The 17,888-nt window shown below is 31.7% G+C and overlaps 1 protein-coding gene across 2 annotated transcripts; it reads right to left on the bottom strand.

The window, feature by feature from the left end:
- Positions 1-297: 297 nt before the first annotated feature.
- Positions 298-11,900, bottom strand: LOC109454229 (NKG2-A/NKG2-B type II integral membrane protein). Of its 2 annotated transcripts, XM_019744678.2 has the most exons (7): positions 11,793-11,900; positions 9,725-9,957; positions 9,235-9,330; positions 8,684-8,734; positions 7,958-8,109; positions 1,365-1,468; positions 298-1,132 (listed from the first exon to the last, which is right to left on the bottom strand). In XM_019744678.2, exons 2-7 carry the CDS (start codon positions 9,909-9,911, stop codon positions 1,003-1,005), a joined length of 720 nt encoding a protein of 239 aa, XP_019600237.2. In that variant the 5' UTR covers positions 9,912-9,957; positions 11,793-11,900; the 3' UTR covers positions 298-1,002. The 2 variants fall into 2 exon arrangements, with proteins under 2 accessions (XP_019600237.2, XP_074182111.1); XM_074326010.1 differs by lacking the exon at positions 8,684-8,734.
- Between the last annotated feature and the right edge of the window lie 5,988 nt (positions 11,901-17,888).

The following is a 17,888-nucleotide window of genomic DNA, read 5'->3' as shown; positions in this document are numbered from 1 at the left end:
ATTTTAATAATACCAATTTTTAAAAATTATTTTAAAACAATTTTTATTGTTCTATTACAGTTGACATGCAATGTTATATTAGTTTCACGTGTACAACATTGTGATTATCCATTTACATATTTTACCAATCGATCACCCAGGTAAATCTAGTACCCATATGACAGAGTTATTACAATATTATTGACTATATTCTATAGGCTATACTTTACATCCGCATGATTATTTTGTAGCTACCACTTTGTACTTCTTAACTCCTTCAGTTTTTTCCCCCATACCCCTACACCCCTCCCGTTTGTCAACCATTAAAATGTTCTCTCTATGTATGAGTTTGTTTCTGTTTTGTTTGTTTATTCATTTTGTTCTTTAGTTTTCACAAGTAAGTGAAATCATATGGTATTTGTCTTTCTCTGCCTGATCTCCTCCATCAGCAAAATACCCTCCAGGACCATCCATGTTGTACGAGATGGCAAGATTTCATTAATGTTTATGGCTAATATTCCACTGTATATACGTACTACCTCTTTTTTATCTATTCATCCACTGATGGACAGCCAGGTTTCCTCCATACCTTTACTATTGTAAATAATGTTGCAATGAGCAGATGGATGCATATGTCTTTTCAAAGTAGTGTTTTGTGTTTCTTAATATCAATACCCAGAAGTGGGATTACAGGGTCATTTTTTGTCTCTTGTTATAGTGTATGTTTTAAAGTTTATTTTGTCTGGTGTAAGCTTCACATAAACTATGGATTTTAACTGATTATGATGCATCGATGTAGGTTCATTCTCAGTAGCAAATGTATCATTTTGGTGAGTGATGTTGTCATGGGGGAAGCTCTGCATGTGTAGGGATGGGAGGAATATGGGAAATCTCAGTACCTATATTAATTTTGTTGTGAATGTAAAGCTGTCCTCAAAATTGTAGCATAAGAAATAATTCAAAGAAAATTATTGTGTGGTCTTTAAATAAATTAAAAATATGTTCTCTAGCATTACACCAACTTTAGATAAGCCTAAGTTTCTGGTGCTTACAAACATAATGTTTTGTTTGTAAACAGGATTCAGATAAAAGCTGGTGTGACTCAAACAGCACAAATGTACAATTCTCGCTCATCTCTGAAGATATTGGGAACCTGAAATACAGAGAATAATATATCATTAATCTGGTAATACATGACCTAATACTTTGATTAATAAATAATTTACTTAGTCTAATACTTATATACCTATATCTGAACAGTCCTTGTATTATTTTGTATGGAAATACTTAAATAATAGTCTTCATATAATTGTTCACATACTGCTTTATCTTTCTAAGATTAATTACTTCAAGGCATATAATATAAGAGTTCTCATGAAACTTACAGTTTGGAAGAGAAAGTTGAGCCATTTTGCCTCACCCATAAACTGTTATTGGTACTGTTTGAGAGTCCAATCCATGAAAGAAAACAGAAGTGGCTCAAAAAATTCTAGTAGGAAACAAATTTTATGAGATGTCAGATAAAAGCTTTTATAGCACCATGAATTTTTAATAGAATATAGAGTTAATTCTTTCTATTTCATACTGTCTTTCAATTTACATTATATACATTTGTTACATTGTTATATATTTACACTCTGAACACATTAGGAAAATGTATTATTATTACTGAAGAGGTAATTTGACACAAATAATTTCAAGGCTGCGACAATTTACCAAAGACTAACAATAACTTGTGATTTATTATTGGAAAAGCTCCTAGAAATTAAAGTAAGAACAGAGTACATTTCTAGTCTTCTTGTCTAGGACTGCTCCCGCGTCGCCTCCCAGCCCCACCTCAAGTCAGTGAGTAAGAACAATTGTCGTTTTTGTAATTTGGTGAAGGCTGCACAAATCACTTGTGTTGTTGTCACATGAGAAACTTTTTTTTTTAATTAAAGTTTATTGGGGTGACAATTGTTAGTAAAGTTACATAGATTTCAGGTGTACAATTCTGTGTTACATCATCTATAAATCCCATTGTGTGTTCACCACCCAGAGTCAGTTCTTCCATCACCATATATTTGATCTCTTTTACCCTCCTCTACCATCCCCCTATCCCCTTACCCTCTGGTAACCACGAAACTATTGTCTGTGTCTATGAGTTTTTGTTTCTCATTTGTTTGTCTTGTTCTTTTATTGTTTTTGGTTTTATATACCATATATCAGTCAAACCATATGGTTCTCTGCTTTTTCTGACTTATTTCGCGTAGCATTATATCCTCAAGATCCATCCATGTTGTCACAAATGGTCCTATTTCATCTTTTCTTACCGCCGAATAGTATTCCATTCTGTATATATACCACAACGTCTTTATCCATTCATCTATTGAAGGACATTTTGGTTGTTTCCATGTCTTGGCCACCGTAAATAAAGCTGCAATGAACATTGGTGCACAAGTGTCTTTATGGATAAATGTTTTCAGATTTTTTGGGTAGATGCCTAGGAGTGGGATTGCTGGGTCATATGGTAATTCTATTTGTTATTTTTTGAGGAACCTCCACACTGCCTTCCATAACGGCTGCACCAGTCTGCATTCCCACCAATAGTGTATGAGGGTTCGTTTTTCTCCACAGCCTCTCCAACACTTGTTACTATTTGTCTTGTTGATGATAGCCATTCTGACTGGGGTGAGGTGATATCTCATTGTGGGTTTTATTTGCATTTCTCCGATGATTAGTGATGTTGAGCATTTTTTCATATGTCTATTTAGCATTTGTATATCCTCTTTGGAGAAATGTCTCTTCAGGTCCGCTGCCCATTTTTCAATTGGGTTGCTTGTTTGTTTGTTTTTTGTTGAGTTGCATGAGTTCCTTGTATATTTTGGATATTAGCCCCTTATCAGAGGGACTGTTTGCAAAATCTTCTCCCATTCACTTGGTTGCCTCTTTATTTTGTCGATGGTTTTTTTTTTGCTGTGCAGAAACTTTTAAGTTGATATTGTCCCATTCATTTATTTTAGCTTTTACTTCCCTTGCCTTTGGAGTCAAATTCATAAAATGTTCTTTGTACCCAAGGTCCATGAGTTTAGTACCTATGTTTTCTTCTATGCAGCTTATTGTTTCAGGTCTTGTGCTTTAGTCTTTGATCCATTTTGAATTAATTTTGGTACATGGTGACAGATAGCTGTCCAGTTTCATTCTTTTGTACGTGGCTATCCAATTCTCCCAGCACCATTTATTGAAGAGGCTGTCTTTTCTCCATTGCATGTTTTTGGCTTCTTTGTCAAAAATTATCTTTGCATATTTATGGGGGTTTATTTCTGGGTTCTCAATTCTATTCCATTGGTCTGTGTGTCTGTTTTTCTGCCAATACCATGCTGTTTTGATTATTGTTGCCCACATGGGGAAACTTAATTAGCAGTAGGAAAGGTGGTACTAAATTACTCACAACTTTTTCAACTCTGAAGTGTTGAATTTCCAAGGTTAAAAAGATAGAAACCCACCCTTTTTCTAGTGCGAGGTTTTAGTCTCCTTTGTGTCCAGCACAGTGCCAGCCACAAAAATAATAGAGAGGAAATAAAAGGGAGAGTTCCCCTGAAGAGAAGACATTAGCTCTCTACACGTTCTTGGCTAATGAAATAAATATGCATTTGTGCACAGGAGATAAAGATGATCCCAGTAAAAAATAAAGCCGAAGTGGACTTGAAAACGAATTGCAAAGTTATGAACTCTTCCCAGTACACACGTACACATACAAGCACATCAAATAACAGAGGGTGGAAGCCCCATTGACTGGAGGTATTTGAATACATTAAAAATATATAATTGTTTGTTGTCAACTGAGTTATGCATGCACAAGGGGGATCCCTAGGAAGCCAGGCTAAAAAGAAATAAACAATAAGAGTTTTAACTGTTGAAAAGAGATATAAGCATGCACACTCTAAGGAGAAGATTCTGCAGTAAAAATTTCGCTAGTTTCAAAAAATAATAATAAATTAAAGACAGAGGAAGCAGAATCCCTGTTTACTACACAATATTGTCAAACGTGTCTAATCATAAAAGATTAGAAAACATACAAAAAAATGCCTTCTCTACTCAGGGAAAACAATCAGTCAAAGAATCTTTTCTTGAGATAAGATGTTAGATTTATTAGAAAAAAATAGTTTAGAGTAATTACTATAAATATATGTTCAGATAACTATATTTGAATGTGATGGCAGTGAAAAAACATGTACCAAACAGAGAAATAAAAACTACATAAATTAACCGTGGCATTACAAGAATCCATGGCATTACAAGAAGATAAAATAATTATAAACATACGACCACCTAACAGCAGAACTCTCAACACATGAAGTAGAAACTGACAAAATTAAAGGGAGATATAAATAATTCAATGATTATAGTTGGAGATGTAAATGCTCCAATGTTGCTCCAATATCACCGCAATATAAAAATTAAAATTTTTGTTTCTTCATTTATTGTCTTGTTGCTTTGTTGTTTTCAGTTTTGTATACCATATGTCATTGATCATATGGTTCTCAACTTTTTCTGTCTGACTTATTTTGCTTAGCACAATAATCTCAAGATCCATCCATGTTTTCCCAAATAGCACTACTTCATCTTTTCTTATGGCTGAATAGTATCCCATTGTATATACATATATTGGGAATAAGACTTCTTGTTCTGGAAAGATGGAAGTGAATGCTCTTTATTTCTCCTTCTAAATAGTCATAGAACTATTGTCCCTCCTACATAAAAAGATTCAAAAAGGTGATGAAAAAGATGACAGAAGTGGGAACTCAGGACCTGATGAGTGAGATGGCAGTAACCTCTCTGGAATTTCTTTTTACCTCATTTATCTCAGACTGGATGCTGGTGACGCCAGCAAACCACAAACACCCATGGGTACAAACAAAAGTCCCGAGAAAAGCCTTTCTCTCTAGTCAAAGGACCAAGAATGGAACAAGCTAGAAAGACAGCAAACTTTTAGACACTAACTGCCTCATTCCAACCAAAAACCATAGAAAAGTCCAGCGAATATACCACTCAAGAATGAAGGGGAAATAAAGACATTTTCAGATAAAGAAAAACAAAGAAAACACATCACCACCAGGCCCACTCTAATAAATAGCTAAAGGAAATTATCTAAGCAGAAATTAAATGATAAAAGAAGGACTCTTGGATCATCAGGAAGGAAAAGAAAACAAAGAATAAAACTCTTACTAGACATATATACTATGCATCTCCTCTTCTGTTTTCTAAATTGTTCGATAGTTGAGGCAAAATTATAAGTTGAAGCAAATTGTAACGTTCTGTCATGTGATTCTCAATGTATATTGATAAAATATTTAAGACAATTATATTATAAATGGACACAGTAAAGGGACAAAAAAGGAGATAATGTTACACAAATTGCTGTAGACTGTGCAGACTGTGATTTACATACAGTAGTGCCCTCTTATCTGTGGTGTCCATTACCTGCTTTTCAGATACCCACAGTCAGTCTTTCTCCCAAAGCATTAAAAGGAAAATTCCAAAATTAAAAAATTGAAGTGTAAGTTCTGTGTAATTCTAAGTAACGTGATGAAACTCCCCATCCCACTCCCTTCTGCCCGGGATATAAAGCATCCCTGGTCCATCATATATCTACGCTGTATATGCTCCCCATCCCTTAATGTTATCACATGGTTATCAGATGCACTGATGCAGCATCTCAGAGCTTGTGTTCAAGTCACCTTTATTTTACTTAATAATGGTCTAATATGAGACTAATTTTACTGGCAATCAAATTTGCCGGAGAGGCTGTAAAGTGCTTCCTTTAAGTGACATGATGAAAGTTCGCGATTTAATAAGGAAAGACAAAAAATCTTCTGCAGAAATCACTAAAATCTACACTAAGAAATAATGCTGCATCTGTGAAATTGTGAAGGAAGAAGAATCTGTGCTAGTTTTGCTGTCATACCTCAAACTTGACGGGTATAGTAAAATAATGTATTTTGAGAGAGGAATGAGACAGACCACATTTATATAACTTTCATTACAGTATATTTTTATAATTGTTCTATTTTATTATTAGTTAGTGTTCTGAATCTCTCACTGTGCCTAACTTATAAATTAAACTTTATCATAGGTATTGATGTATAAGACAAAACATTGTATATATAAGGTTCAGTACTATCAGTGATTTCAGGCATCCACTGGGGTCTTGGAACATACCCCCCACAGAGAAGGGGAAAACTACTGTGTGTGTGTGTATGTATATGTACATATAATATTATATACATTATCATCTAAATAAATATATACATAATACATATTATCTACATAAAGTATATTTGTGCATATATGTATATAGAGAATTTTACATGCATATATAGTTATTTATGAAAAGATAATCTTTGCTATAAATTATGATCCATTAGTTAGACAATAATAAAGGAAAACAATAAAACATAGAGAGTAATGTAAGAGATTATCTTCATGAATCTTGACTGATTTCACAAGTAGGTCCAAAGTGATCGCTAAAACCCAAAATGATATAGTAGACTCTGCTAACATTAATAAATTCTGGTCATTAAAAGACTCCAACATGAGAATAGGAATGTAAGTCACAGGGTCAAAAAAGCTATTTGTATCTCCTAAATTCAAAAATGAGCTTATATCCAAAATATAACAAGTACTGCTAGGAAGGAAAATGACAGGCAACATATAGGAGAAATGGGCAAGAGACTTGACAGGTACTTGTCATTCTCACAGAAGAGAATGTCATGAGTAGTATTCTAAAAGGACATGTTCAATTTAATAGTAATCAAGAAAAACCTATTAATGTCATCATCATACTTTTCTATAATGACAAGAAATTATAACATTAAAATTCCTCATAGTACTAAGTTTTAGATCAAAGGCCTATTTGGTAAAATGTATCTTTACTCAATAAACCAAAAAGGTGCTATAATAATTTAATATATTTGACATAAACATATATTTATGACCCTGCAATTTTATTCTGAGACATACAAGACAATATATTATAATTATATCCATATACAATTTTAATAATATAATTTTATTTATAAACACATTTATAAACAAGTACATGTTATGTAGAATATGTTGTATTTATACACAATGTACATAAGCACAATTTATATAAATACAATGTATTTAATACATTTAGTACATAAGTACAATTTATATAAATACAATCTGTTTATATAAATACAATATTTATATAAATACAATATAGTCTACATAACATGCATATATAATATGTAAATTATAAATATATTATAATCTTTGGAAAAAGATGTACACAAGGATTTTCATAAAATATTATATATAATACCCGCATTAAAAAAACTGTATTATGAATAGTATAGATTAAAAATGTTATATACATATAATACAGCAGCAAAAATTAACTACAGACAAATGCAATAGTGTGGATGAATTGCAAAAATATCATATGGAAATGAAAGGAGACATAAAATGCGTACTGAATGATCCCTATTATATGAAGCTTAAATTTAAGCAAAGACAATTTGGAATATTAAAAATCAGAAGAGTGGTTAAGTAGGGGGGAGGGAAAGTTGTGAGAGAATGCAGAGGAGTGAGCTATTGTGAACTGAAAATTTCTATTTCATGATCTGATTTGTGATTACATGGGTCCTTTCACTGTATATCAATCTGCACAATCCTGATATGTTTATTTTCCTTGCTACAATTTAAAGTTATGTAGCAAAATTAAATAGCAAAACTTATTTTAGACAAAAAGCATGTATACACGCATGGCTGTCTATGGAAAATAACAACTGGAAACTATTAAATATACATTAATGGCATGAAATATATATAACATATTAAAGAGTTAATAGAATATTAACAGACTTTAAAATAAACTACAAATGTATACAAAAATGTGAATGACTACTACAAATCTAATGCAGACCAAAATAATCTTTCAATAAAATGTTGGAAACATTTAAAATCTTACCATTTCTTCTTCATTATCTCTATAAAACAGGCTAGAGTTCTTGGAAGCACAGGCCGTCTGACTCTCAGTCCATGTTATACTTTTGGTGCTAATGTAATAGCAGTTGTTGGAATATGTAAACCATTCCTTTGGACAACAACCACGACGACATGCTGAGGAAATTATTATTCAAAAACAATTTGAATTATCAAAGTAAAAATAATTTACATATTTGCAATTAAAATACATAATATACATAACTGTAAACATATGTGTGCATAACATGTCTATGTACCCGAACTGACTGGTACATATCAAACAAAACACAATCACACACACTCACAGGAAGGGTCAGCCTCTCACCCCCTAATTTTTGTGCCCAAATAAATAAAACACACAAACATAAATATCCACTTTAACACATGCCATGAAAGTCGATGAACAAAACCATATTTTTGGAATAGCAAAATTATTTGTCTCAAAATATTTTGTCTGATGGTTAAATACATTTTTTAAGGGTGAAATGTAAGCCAATTGGCAATAAAGGATATGATGATTTGAAATGAACATTTCTTCATATTCTTCCATAAAATTATTTAATTATTTTAAAATTATTATTTGTGAACATTTATTGCCCAATGTTATAATTTATATACTGCCCAAAAAAACCCTATTATTATTTTTGCCTACCCTCAGTCACAAACTATAAACTGTATTAATATCAGAACTCTGAAAATTATTCTGTACCTTCCTGGATTCTTGTTGTGAAGGGGGAATTATTCTGCTCTGATTTTTCAGCTAGAAAAAAAAAGTGATTTTTATTAAAAATTAATATTGATCTAAATAAATCATAATACTTTTTGTTTCTTACTTTGAAATTTTGTGTAATGTTTATGATTAGAATAATCTGAAATAAAATTAAATTTACAAGAAAAATTAATGAATTAAAAGATTTGAGGAAAAATATTATAAAAGGCTAAAGTATCAAACTGCACTATAGTATTTGATTTAACCAATCTCAATAATTAGTTTGTATTTCTCAGTAAGCTCTTTTACTCTCCTAAAGCAAGGCTTGAGTTATGAAATCAGAGTTTATATGTACATATATTTGTAAAATGCTCTCTACAATCATTCTGATATTTAGTCTTCGACAAATTCAGTCAACTCTTTCACCTTTAATCTAAAGTCATAAGTTAAAATTAGAGGTCTATTCCATAATATTATGAAACATTACAGGCACTGAAAAATCAATCATCGAAGTGAAAAGTTCCCTTATAATCTTTCAAAAATTGACTTACAGGAAGTAACAGCTATCGTTACCACAGTGGACAGCAAGACAACACAGATGACTCCCAACATCCTAGCAAAGAGCTTCTCTGGAGGTGATGGGAAATCTACAGGGAGAGAAAGGGCAATACTGAGGAATGAGATGGAGATAATTGTTTACACAGTTTACACACAGAGAACGTTCCTGAACAGAGAATCATATACATAAACTTGGAGCCCAGACCCATATCTATCATTGCAATCTTTTTCTCAGAATGTACCATTGCATTGTCAGGAAATACAATGCTCCATGAGGTACTAGTCAAAGACTACAACAATACAATGACACCCAAATAAAATCAGTCCTCACATTTCATATTAGAATGCTGTATTCCAACTTCAAGCTCTGATCCCAACAAATAAAAAGTGTTTCTCCACATATTCTCTACTGCTTCCCCACATCTCTGCACCCCAACTGCATGTCCTAGAACAGTTATACTGTGTATCTATTAAATTTTTTACCTTTGCAGTGGTAGCTCTTGTCATTCCCTTGAAGATCATGAGAAGCATTTTGAAGATTTAATTCTGCATAGTTTATTTCCTGCTCTGTTACTGAAATGGAACTCTTAGTGCCCTTAGGTTTTATTTGCTGTCTCCTGGAGTCCTTAGCCCGATTCAGTTCTGCATAGGTTACTCTTTCGTTATTCATCTCTGCAGCTAAGTGGTGTCAGAGACTGTGCTCTAAGGTAAGTGTACTTAAGAAAGAATGAAAAAAAAAAAAAAGAATGGTATTAATATATGCAATGATGAGATCTCTTACAGTAAAATTGGGTGGGGTAGAGGGTGAGCTAGGCTCATTTTCAGTAAAGGAATCTAAAGATCTTGTTTTAAATACTTTAGAGCATTAAATAAGTGTCAGATGTTTAAATACATTTTTAAGATATTCTATATTTGAAAATGTATTTTTGGTTGAAGCAATGAAAAGTGATGTTAGTGAAGAAAAAAGAAGTTCATAAATAAAAATATCCTCCATTTAAGTCAGATGACAGAGAATTATTTTTAACACTATTATAATGTCTGTATTAAAAGTTAAAATTCTGTATTAGAAAAAAGTGACACAATATTTATGACAATTTTGAAATACAATAAGGTTAAAGGCTAACTGCTCAAAGATGGGGAATTAGTAGTGTTGGCATATATAATAATTCCCTGCACTAAATCAATTTCATTTAGTGACTTACATTTATTTATTAAAGGGAATTAGTTGTTATCAAATGATCTTTTATTTTGAATGATTGTGAAGTTATGAGAAATTATTACCATTTTAAAGAAATATTTCCATCACCTCATATTTGATCCCACAGAATTATACACTTAAGACCTATGAAATTTTACTAACTTTAATTTAACTTTTGAAAAAGAAAAAGAAATATTTTATATGTTGAAAACTGTTACAGACAGAGTAAACCTATTCAAAACCTAATAAATACTGAGAACAAAACAACAACAAACTTTTTAAAATACTTAATGTAACACAATAAATTTGGATTTAATGGTAAAGATACACAATTATAAAATGATAAATATGTGTCTGGATCATTTATAGAAGAACACTGCTGTTTTTAACTTCCAAAAAATTCCTATAGCTATCAAAGTCAATAAGAGTAGCTTTAGTTTTGAAAGCAAAGAAATGAATCAAATTATGTAATTAAAAAATTCAGTCAATGGGCTTTGTGGTCAGTGAATTCTAGAATTAAATCTGGCTCAAAAATTTATGATATATAACCTTTAAATAGTTCCTTAGTGTCTAGCAACCTAGACTACTAATGGAAATTAGATATACAAATATGTAGATACTATGCAGGTAAAACACTTACTATTCAATCTGGCTTTATAAACTCTCAAGAATATGTTAGTTATGCTAATTATTTTAACAGGTTTAACATGTTATTATTTCTAATTTATGTCAGTTAGACTCTAACATAATTGATTAGACAAGCATCTCTTTATCAATGTGATGTCTTTTTTTGCAATGTTTCATTTAATTTTTTTAAAAATATTTTCTTTGTTTATAATTAAGCTTAATTTAGCATTTCACAAGAGCTACCTCATCTATATTTTCATTAAAAGCTAACTGCTTTTATTTAATCTAAGTAAGTGTATGAAGAATTATGTTTAACCTTCACAATTCAAAGAATTCATTTTAAGAATTTTTAAAGGCTGGCTTAAATACCAAATATAACATATAATTATATCTACATATATTAATTACAAAAATCCAAAAATAACTGTCCCTTGTCGTGATTCTCATGGGATTTTACTGTAAATTGTTTTGATTTTCAAATCCAAATATGAATGAGTATACGCACTTGAGTAATTCTCCACAAGAAACAATTTGAGAAGTTTAAGAAATCCTCCAACATATTTCATATTTTACTCTTGATTTTTACAATGAATTACTTAAACAAAGATATCAGTATTCTTTTCTATTAGCTTATTAATTATACCTCAGTTACATCACATCTAGAATCTGTAATCTCCCACTACATAGGATGGGCCAGTAGAGAGACAGGAGAGTAGAGACACATACCTTCTTCAGGCCAGAAAGGTGAGCATCCTTCCGTGGGAGACCACGTTACTCTTTTGAACAAACAATGTCTGTGGTGTTCACAGGCTGCCCAGTGAAAGCTCAGAGTGAAGCAAGAGTGGAAAAAGCAGATTTCTCATTAATGTGTCACTTAAAGTTTGAACAGGAAATCCTTACACTTGGGGTATTTTGAAGACAGTCTATCTCATCACACACCTCCAGAATATAGGATGCTTTGGGTTGTTAGTGTGACATTTAGTTTTCCCATTGGCAAGTGCCTCTGAGAAATCATTTTCTTGTTTTAAAAGATTTCTAGGGACTAAAGTCTTTACCACCCATGCTGTTAACTTGCTGCAATCTTAATCACAAACATTGAAACTTAGGCCTTATTGAGAGTAACTGATCTGTTTAATCCAGTCGGTTACCGAAGGACATTTCTGTTGTTTCCATGTGGCTATTGTGTATAGTGCTGCAATAAAAATAGCGGTGGATAAATTTTTTTGAATTAGAGCTTTGGATTTCTCCAGGTAGATACCTAGGAGAGAAATTGCTGGGTCATAAGGTAGTTCCATTTTCAGATTGTCCATACTGTTTTCCATAGTGTTCGATGTCAGAGGGGTAGTGGATGGGGGGAGGGGGATTGTCACTGTGTAAAGGATATAAATGGTAAATGTCTAACTATTACATTGTTTTGTGCACATGAAACTAACTTAAAAAAAGAGTAACTGAGATGTTTAAATTCTGCTCTTAGGAGGGGCTGCTAAATTCTGGTTTTACACACTTTTCCTTAAATTCTCATTATGTCATTTCCATTCCAATGAAAAAAATCTAAAATCATAGTCCCATCAACAATAGGTATTTAATGATATTTCTCACTAATATTCTGAAGAATTACTATGTTTTCAACTTAAGGTGACTGTCACAATGATCATCAGTTCCCAAAATTATCTACTCAATTTCTCTGCCCTAGTTCTTAAAATTCCTTCATTCATTTTATTATTCTTATATAAGTTATTTATATTTCTTCTGATAAAAATAATATCTCTGTGATGGATAAAACATAAAACAATATTGAACTATATCACCATGGCAGAGATTGAAATATTATATAACTACTAATTATGTTTTTTGTTGATTCATCTTCCAGTCATAATGGTCTTTCTTTTAATAGAAATATTTGTTGTAAATGACAGAATTCCAGGTCACATTATATAGGAGAAAGACAAAGGAAATTAAAAATTTCCCCTGACCAAAAAAATGGGAAGGGCAGAAAAAGTAGATATCTATTTATTTGTGTTTGTTTGTTTGTTTGTTTGTTTTTCAATTACAGTTGACATTCATACTATATTAGTTTCAAGTGTACAGCATAGTGGTTAGACATTTAGATAACTTACAAAGTGATCTCCCAATAAGCTAGTACCCTCTTGACACCATACACAGTTATTAAAATATTATTAACTATGTTCCTTATGCTATACCCTACATCCCCATGACTGCTGTGTAACAACCAATTTGTACTTCTTAATCCCTTCCCCTTTTTTGCCCACTCCAAGCCCCCTCATATGTGGCAACCATCAAAATGTTCTCTGTATCTGTGAGATTTTCTGCTTTGTGTATGTTTTAGATTCCACATATAAGTGAAATCATATGGGATTTGTCTTTCTCTGTCTGACTTTGTTGAGAAATAATAGACTTTCAGAATACAATTAAATGACACATGAGCAATAAAAGAAACTAAACTTTGCAACATCATGGTTTGATTCACACTTATTCTGAAATGATTATAACTATAGGTTCAGCTAACATCCACCGTCTCATTTAGGTATATTAAAAAGAAAATAAAGATGAAAAGAGTAAAGGAATAAAAATTCTCCTTGTGAGAGAACTCTTAGGATTTGCTCTCTTTACAACTTTACAATACAGTAGTTCCCCCTTATCCACAGTTTTGCTTTCCGTGGTTTCAGTTAAAAACGATCAACTACAGTCCCAAAGTATTAAATGAAAAATTCTAGAAGTAAACAATTTATTAGTTTTAAATTGTGTGTGTTCTGCCTTACATGATGAAATCTCACACCATCCTGCTCACTTGGGCCCAGGACTCGAATGATCCCTTTTTCCATCTGTGTTTCCACCTCTGTTTGCTACCTGCCTGTTAGTCACATAGAAGCCGTTTTGGTTATGAGAGAGACTGCTGTGGTTTGCAGTGCTTGTGTTCCAATAACCCTTATTTTATAAAAATAATGGAATAAGATAACCAGATGGAATGCAGCATGCAAGTCACGTGTATAATCACCAAAGGATCACAACCTCTGGCGCAATACTTTGATGAGTTTAAAAGACAGAGAAATTTCCAGTTACAATGCTCTTCCAAAAGCATTCAGCAAAAAACTTTCAACCACTGAGGATCCCTGACCATTGACATTGTCTGCTCCTGCCATCCAACCATCGACATGGTCATGGCTGGATGATCCAGCATCATTCTAAGCAGATGATACTGTTTCTAACGTATTGACAGAAGGTCAGTAGTAGCCTAATGCTGTGTCACAAAATCCACATCCTTCACCTCACTTCATGTCATCATGTAGGCATTTTATTATTTCCCATCATCACATACAAAAAAAGGAGTGTGTGTACTGTACAACAAGGTATGTTGAGAGAGAGAGACCATATTCACAAAACTTTACTACAGTATATTGTTAATATTGTTCTATTTTATTGTTAGTTATTGCTGCTATTCTCCCACTATGCCTAATTTATAAGTTGTATTTCATCTTAGGTATGTAATTATAGGAAAATGATACATAGTATATATAGGGTTCGGCACTATTTATGGTATCAGGAGTCCACTGGGTATCTGGTAAAGTATCTCCTGCAGAAATCACTATATATTATAGGAGTGTCAGTTATAGTCATTATGTTGTACATTACATTATAATATTTATTTTGTAGCTGGACTTTGTACCTTTTGATAACATTTTCCAAATCCCCCCACTAATCCTCCACCTATGGTAACTGCAAGTCTGATTAATTTTTATAATTGTCTTCTTTGTTGTTGTTGTTTTAGATTCTGCATATGAGGTCATACAGTATTTGATGACTATAGTTTTATAAGATAGCTTGAAATAAGAAAGTGTGATACCGTTTTCTTTGTTCTTTGTTTTCTCAGGTTTCTTTGGCTATTCAAGGTCTTTTGTGGTTCCACATAAGTTTAGGAATATTTCTTTCAACTTCCGTAAAATATGCCATTGGAGTCTGGATAAGGATTGCATTGAATCTGTAGATAGCGTTTGGTTGTGTTGACAACTTAAAATATTAATTCTTCCAATATGTGAACATGGGATACCTTTCCGTTTATTTGTGTCTTCAATTACTTTCATCAATGTCTCACAGCTTTCAGTGTAGAGATCTTTCACCTCCTTAGTCAAATTTATTCCTAAGTATATTTTTGTTCTCAATGCTATTGTAACGGAATCGATTTCTTTATTTCTTTTTCAGAAGTTCTGTTGTTAGCATATGGAAATGCTACTGGATTTTTATGTTAATTTTATATCCTGCAACTTTACTGTATTCATTTATTAGATCTTATTTTTCTTGGTGGAGTCTTTAAGATTTTCTACATATAAAATCAGGCCATCTGCAAATAGAGACATTTTTACTTCTTCCTTTCCAATTCTGATACTTATTATTTCTTTCTCTTGCCTAATTGTTCTAAGAATCCAACACTATTGTGAAAAGAAGTGATGAGAGTGGGTTCTCTTGTTGTGCTCCTGATCTTAGACAAAACACTTTCATCCTTTTACCTCTGAGTATGATGCTAGCTGTGAACTTGTCATATTCTGCCTATATTATGTTGAGATCTAATTCCTTGATGCCTAATTCATTGAGGTTTTTACCATGGTAAATATTCAATTTTGTCAAATGCTTTTTTGCATTTATTGACATAATCATATATTTATTTCTATTACCGTGATGTATCATATTGATTGATTTTCATATATTTAAACATCCTTATATCTCAATGATAAATCCCACTTGATCATGGTGAATTACCCTTTTAATGTGCTTCTGAATGGAGGTGCTGGTATTTTATTGAGACTTTTTTGCATCTATATTTATCAGGTATGTTGGTCTGTAGTTTTCTTTTCTAGTAGTGACCTTTTCTGATTTTGCTGTCAGGATAATGCTGTCCACCTAAAATGGATATGGAAGTGTTCACTCCTCTTCAATTTTCTGGAAGAGTTTGAGAATGATTAGTGGTAATTCTTCTTTAAATGTTTGGTAACATTTTCAGGTGGAGTTATATAGTCCTGGGCTTGTCCGTATTGGGAGCTTTGATTTCTGATTCAATCTTCATACTAGTAATTGTTCTATACTGATCAAGTCTTGGTAAGTTGTCTATTTCTACAATATTCCCATTTCTTTTAAGTTGTTTGGCGTATAGTTGTTCATAGTAGTCTCTCATGATCTTTTAAATTTCTGTGATTTCAGTTGTAATATATCTTTTTCATTTATAGTTCTGTAGATCTGGGTCCTATCTCTTTTTTCCTTGATTAGTCTAGCTAGTAGTTTGTCAAATTTGTTTATTTTTTCAAAGAACCAATTCTTACTTTAGTCAATCTTTTCTGTTGTTTTTTCAGCACTCTACTTCATTTATTTTTGCTCTAATCTTTTTATTATTTCCTTTCTTCTGCTAAGTTTGAGCTCAGTTTGTTCTTTTTCTAGTTCCTTAATCTGTAGACTTAGGTTGTTTATTTGGAATTTTTCTTACTTCTTAATGTAGGTATTTGTTGCCATAAACTTACCTCTTAGAATAGCATTTGTTGTATCCCATATGTTCTGGTATATTGTTTTTCCAATTTCATTATCTCAAAACATTCTCATAAACTAATTTAATAATCTTTTTTTTCCATTACCACATTATAGAATTATAACAAATCATTTGTTAATGATGCCAAACAATGCAAAGTTCCTTAATTTTGTCTTTTAAAATTGATACACTTATCCTTATAGCCATTCATTTTGATGTTTTCAATTAAATAATGTTATATATATCACATCTATAGTTACATGTAAAAATATAGGGTTTTTTTCTGGAATTTAACTTTAAGGAAATCTATACTAAGACAGTATAAACCAAAATAAAAACTACTCAAAATCATGAGTTGCTAATATTTACTGTGCATGATATAAATATATATCATAAAAATGCATTTATCTACACACAAACACACACACGCACACATATATACATATACTGGAGGGCCAAAAAAAATGTATGCAAATGAGCAGTAGTTCACCATAATCAGAGGTATCTGGATGCTGATGGTAACACTCTTGTAATTGCAGAAGTCAAGCATAACTTGTGTTCATCTTTTCTTATTAGTACATATTGAGTATTATAATCTTAATACAGTTTTATTTCTTAAAATGTGTATACATTTTTTGACACCCTCTGTATATATGATTATCATTATTTCTGTTAATGGTAATAGCTAGTGACCTCAGAGAGATAGACAAATTGGAATTCAATAACAAGTGAAAATATCCTTTTAATATGATGGCAAAAGGCATTCATTCCCAAGGAATTTTTCAGATGGAGAGAATTATTAACTGACTCTAAATAAAGAAAATATTTAAGAGTCTTTTAAAGATGAAACACTATTGTAGATGAAAACTAGAATATACACAAAGAAATGAAGAGTTGCAGAAAATAAATTATTTTGATATTTCTATCTGGATATTGAGTGAATGAAATATTCATGATAAAGTTTCAGATTTTAAAATAAATATTCATATTAGAATTCAAGGGAGCAAGAACAGCATAAGCAATAAATTAAAGTAGGTGGTAAGTCTTGTCACTGTTTACAAGAGTGTAAAGGTAGTAATTGGTTAGAATTTAATGAGTAAAAAAATGTATGCTTTAAAATATAGGACACTAACATACGAATATTTAAAGCATATTAAATTAACAAGTTTTTATAGAGAAAAGTAAAAGTAAAAATATACATTGAGAAATAAAAAAACAAAGAAAAGGTGGAGTTCAAATAAATGGTAGTGTTTATCCAAATTAAAAGATAATTTATTATACTCAATATTAAT

The sequence above is a fragment of the Rhinolophus sinicus genome, linkage group LG02 (genome assembly GCF_036562045.2).
Source record: "Rhinolophus sinicus isolate RSC01 linkage group LG02, ASM3656204v1, whole genome shotgun sequence".
NCBI classification, from domain to species: Eukaryota; Metazoa; Chordata; class Mammalia; order Chiroptera; family Rhinolophidae; genus Rhinolophus; species Rhinolophus sinicus.
Note: the sequence above shows the minus strand (reverse complement) of the source record. Positions and strands in the feature narration are given on the sequence as shown.

Excerpts from the sequence above, each read along its gene's own strand:
- LOC109454229 (XM_019744678.2), bottom strand. The coding sequence starts at position 9,911 with ATGAATAACGAAAGAGTAACCTATGCAGAACTGAATCGGGCTAAGGAC. Across the intron at positions 9,331-9,724 it reads CAAGAGCTACCACTGCAAAG|ATTTCCCATCACCTCCAGAG; the intron begins GTAAAAAATTTA and ends CTCTCCCTGTAG. Across the intron at positions 8,110-8,683 it reads CACAACAAGAATCCAGGAAG|CATGTCGTCGTGGTTGTTGT; the intron begins GTACAGAATAAT and ends TAATTTCCTCAG.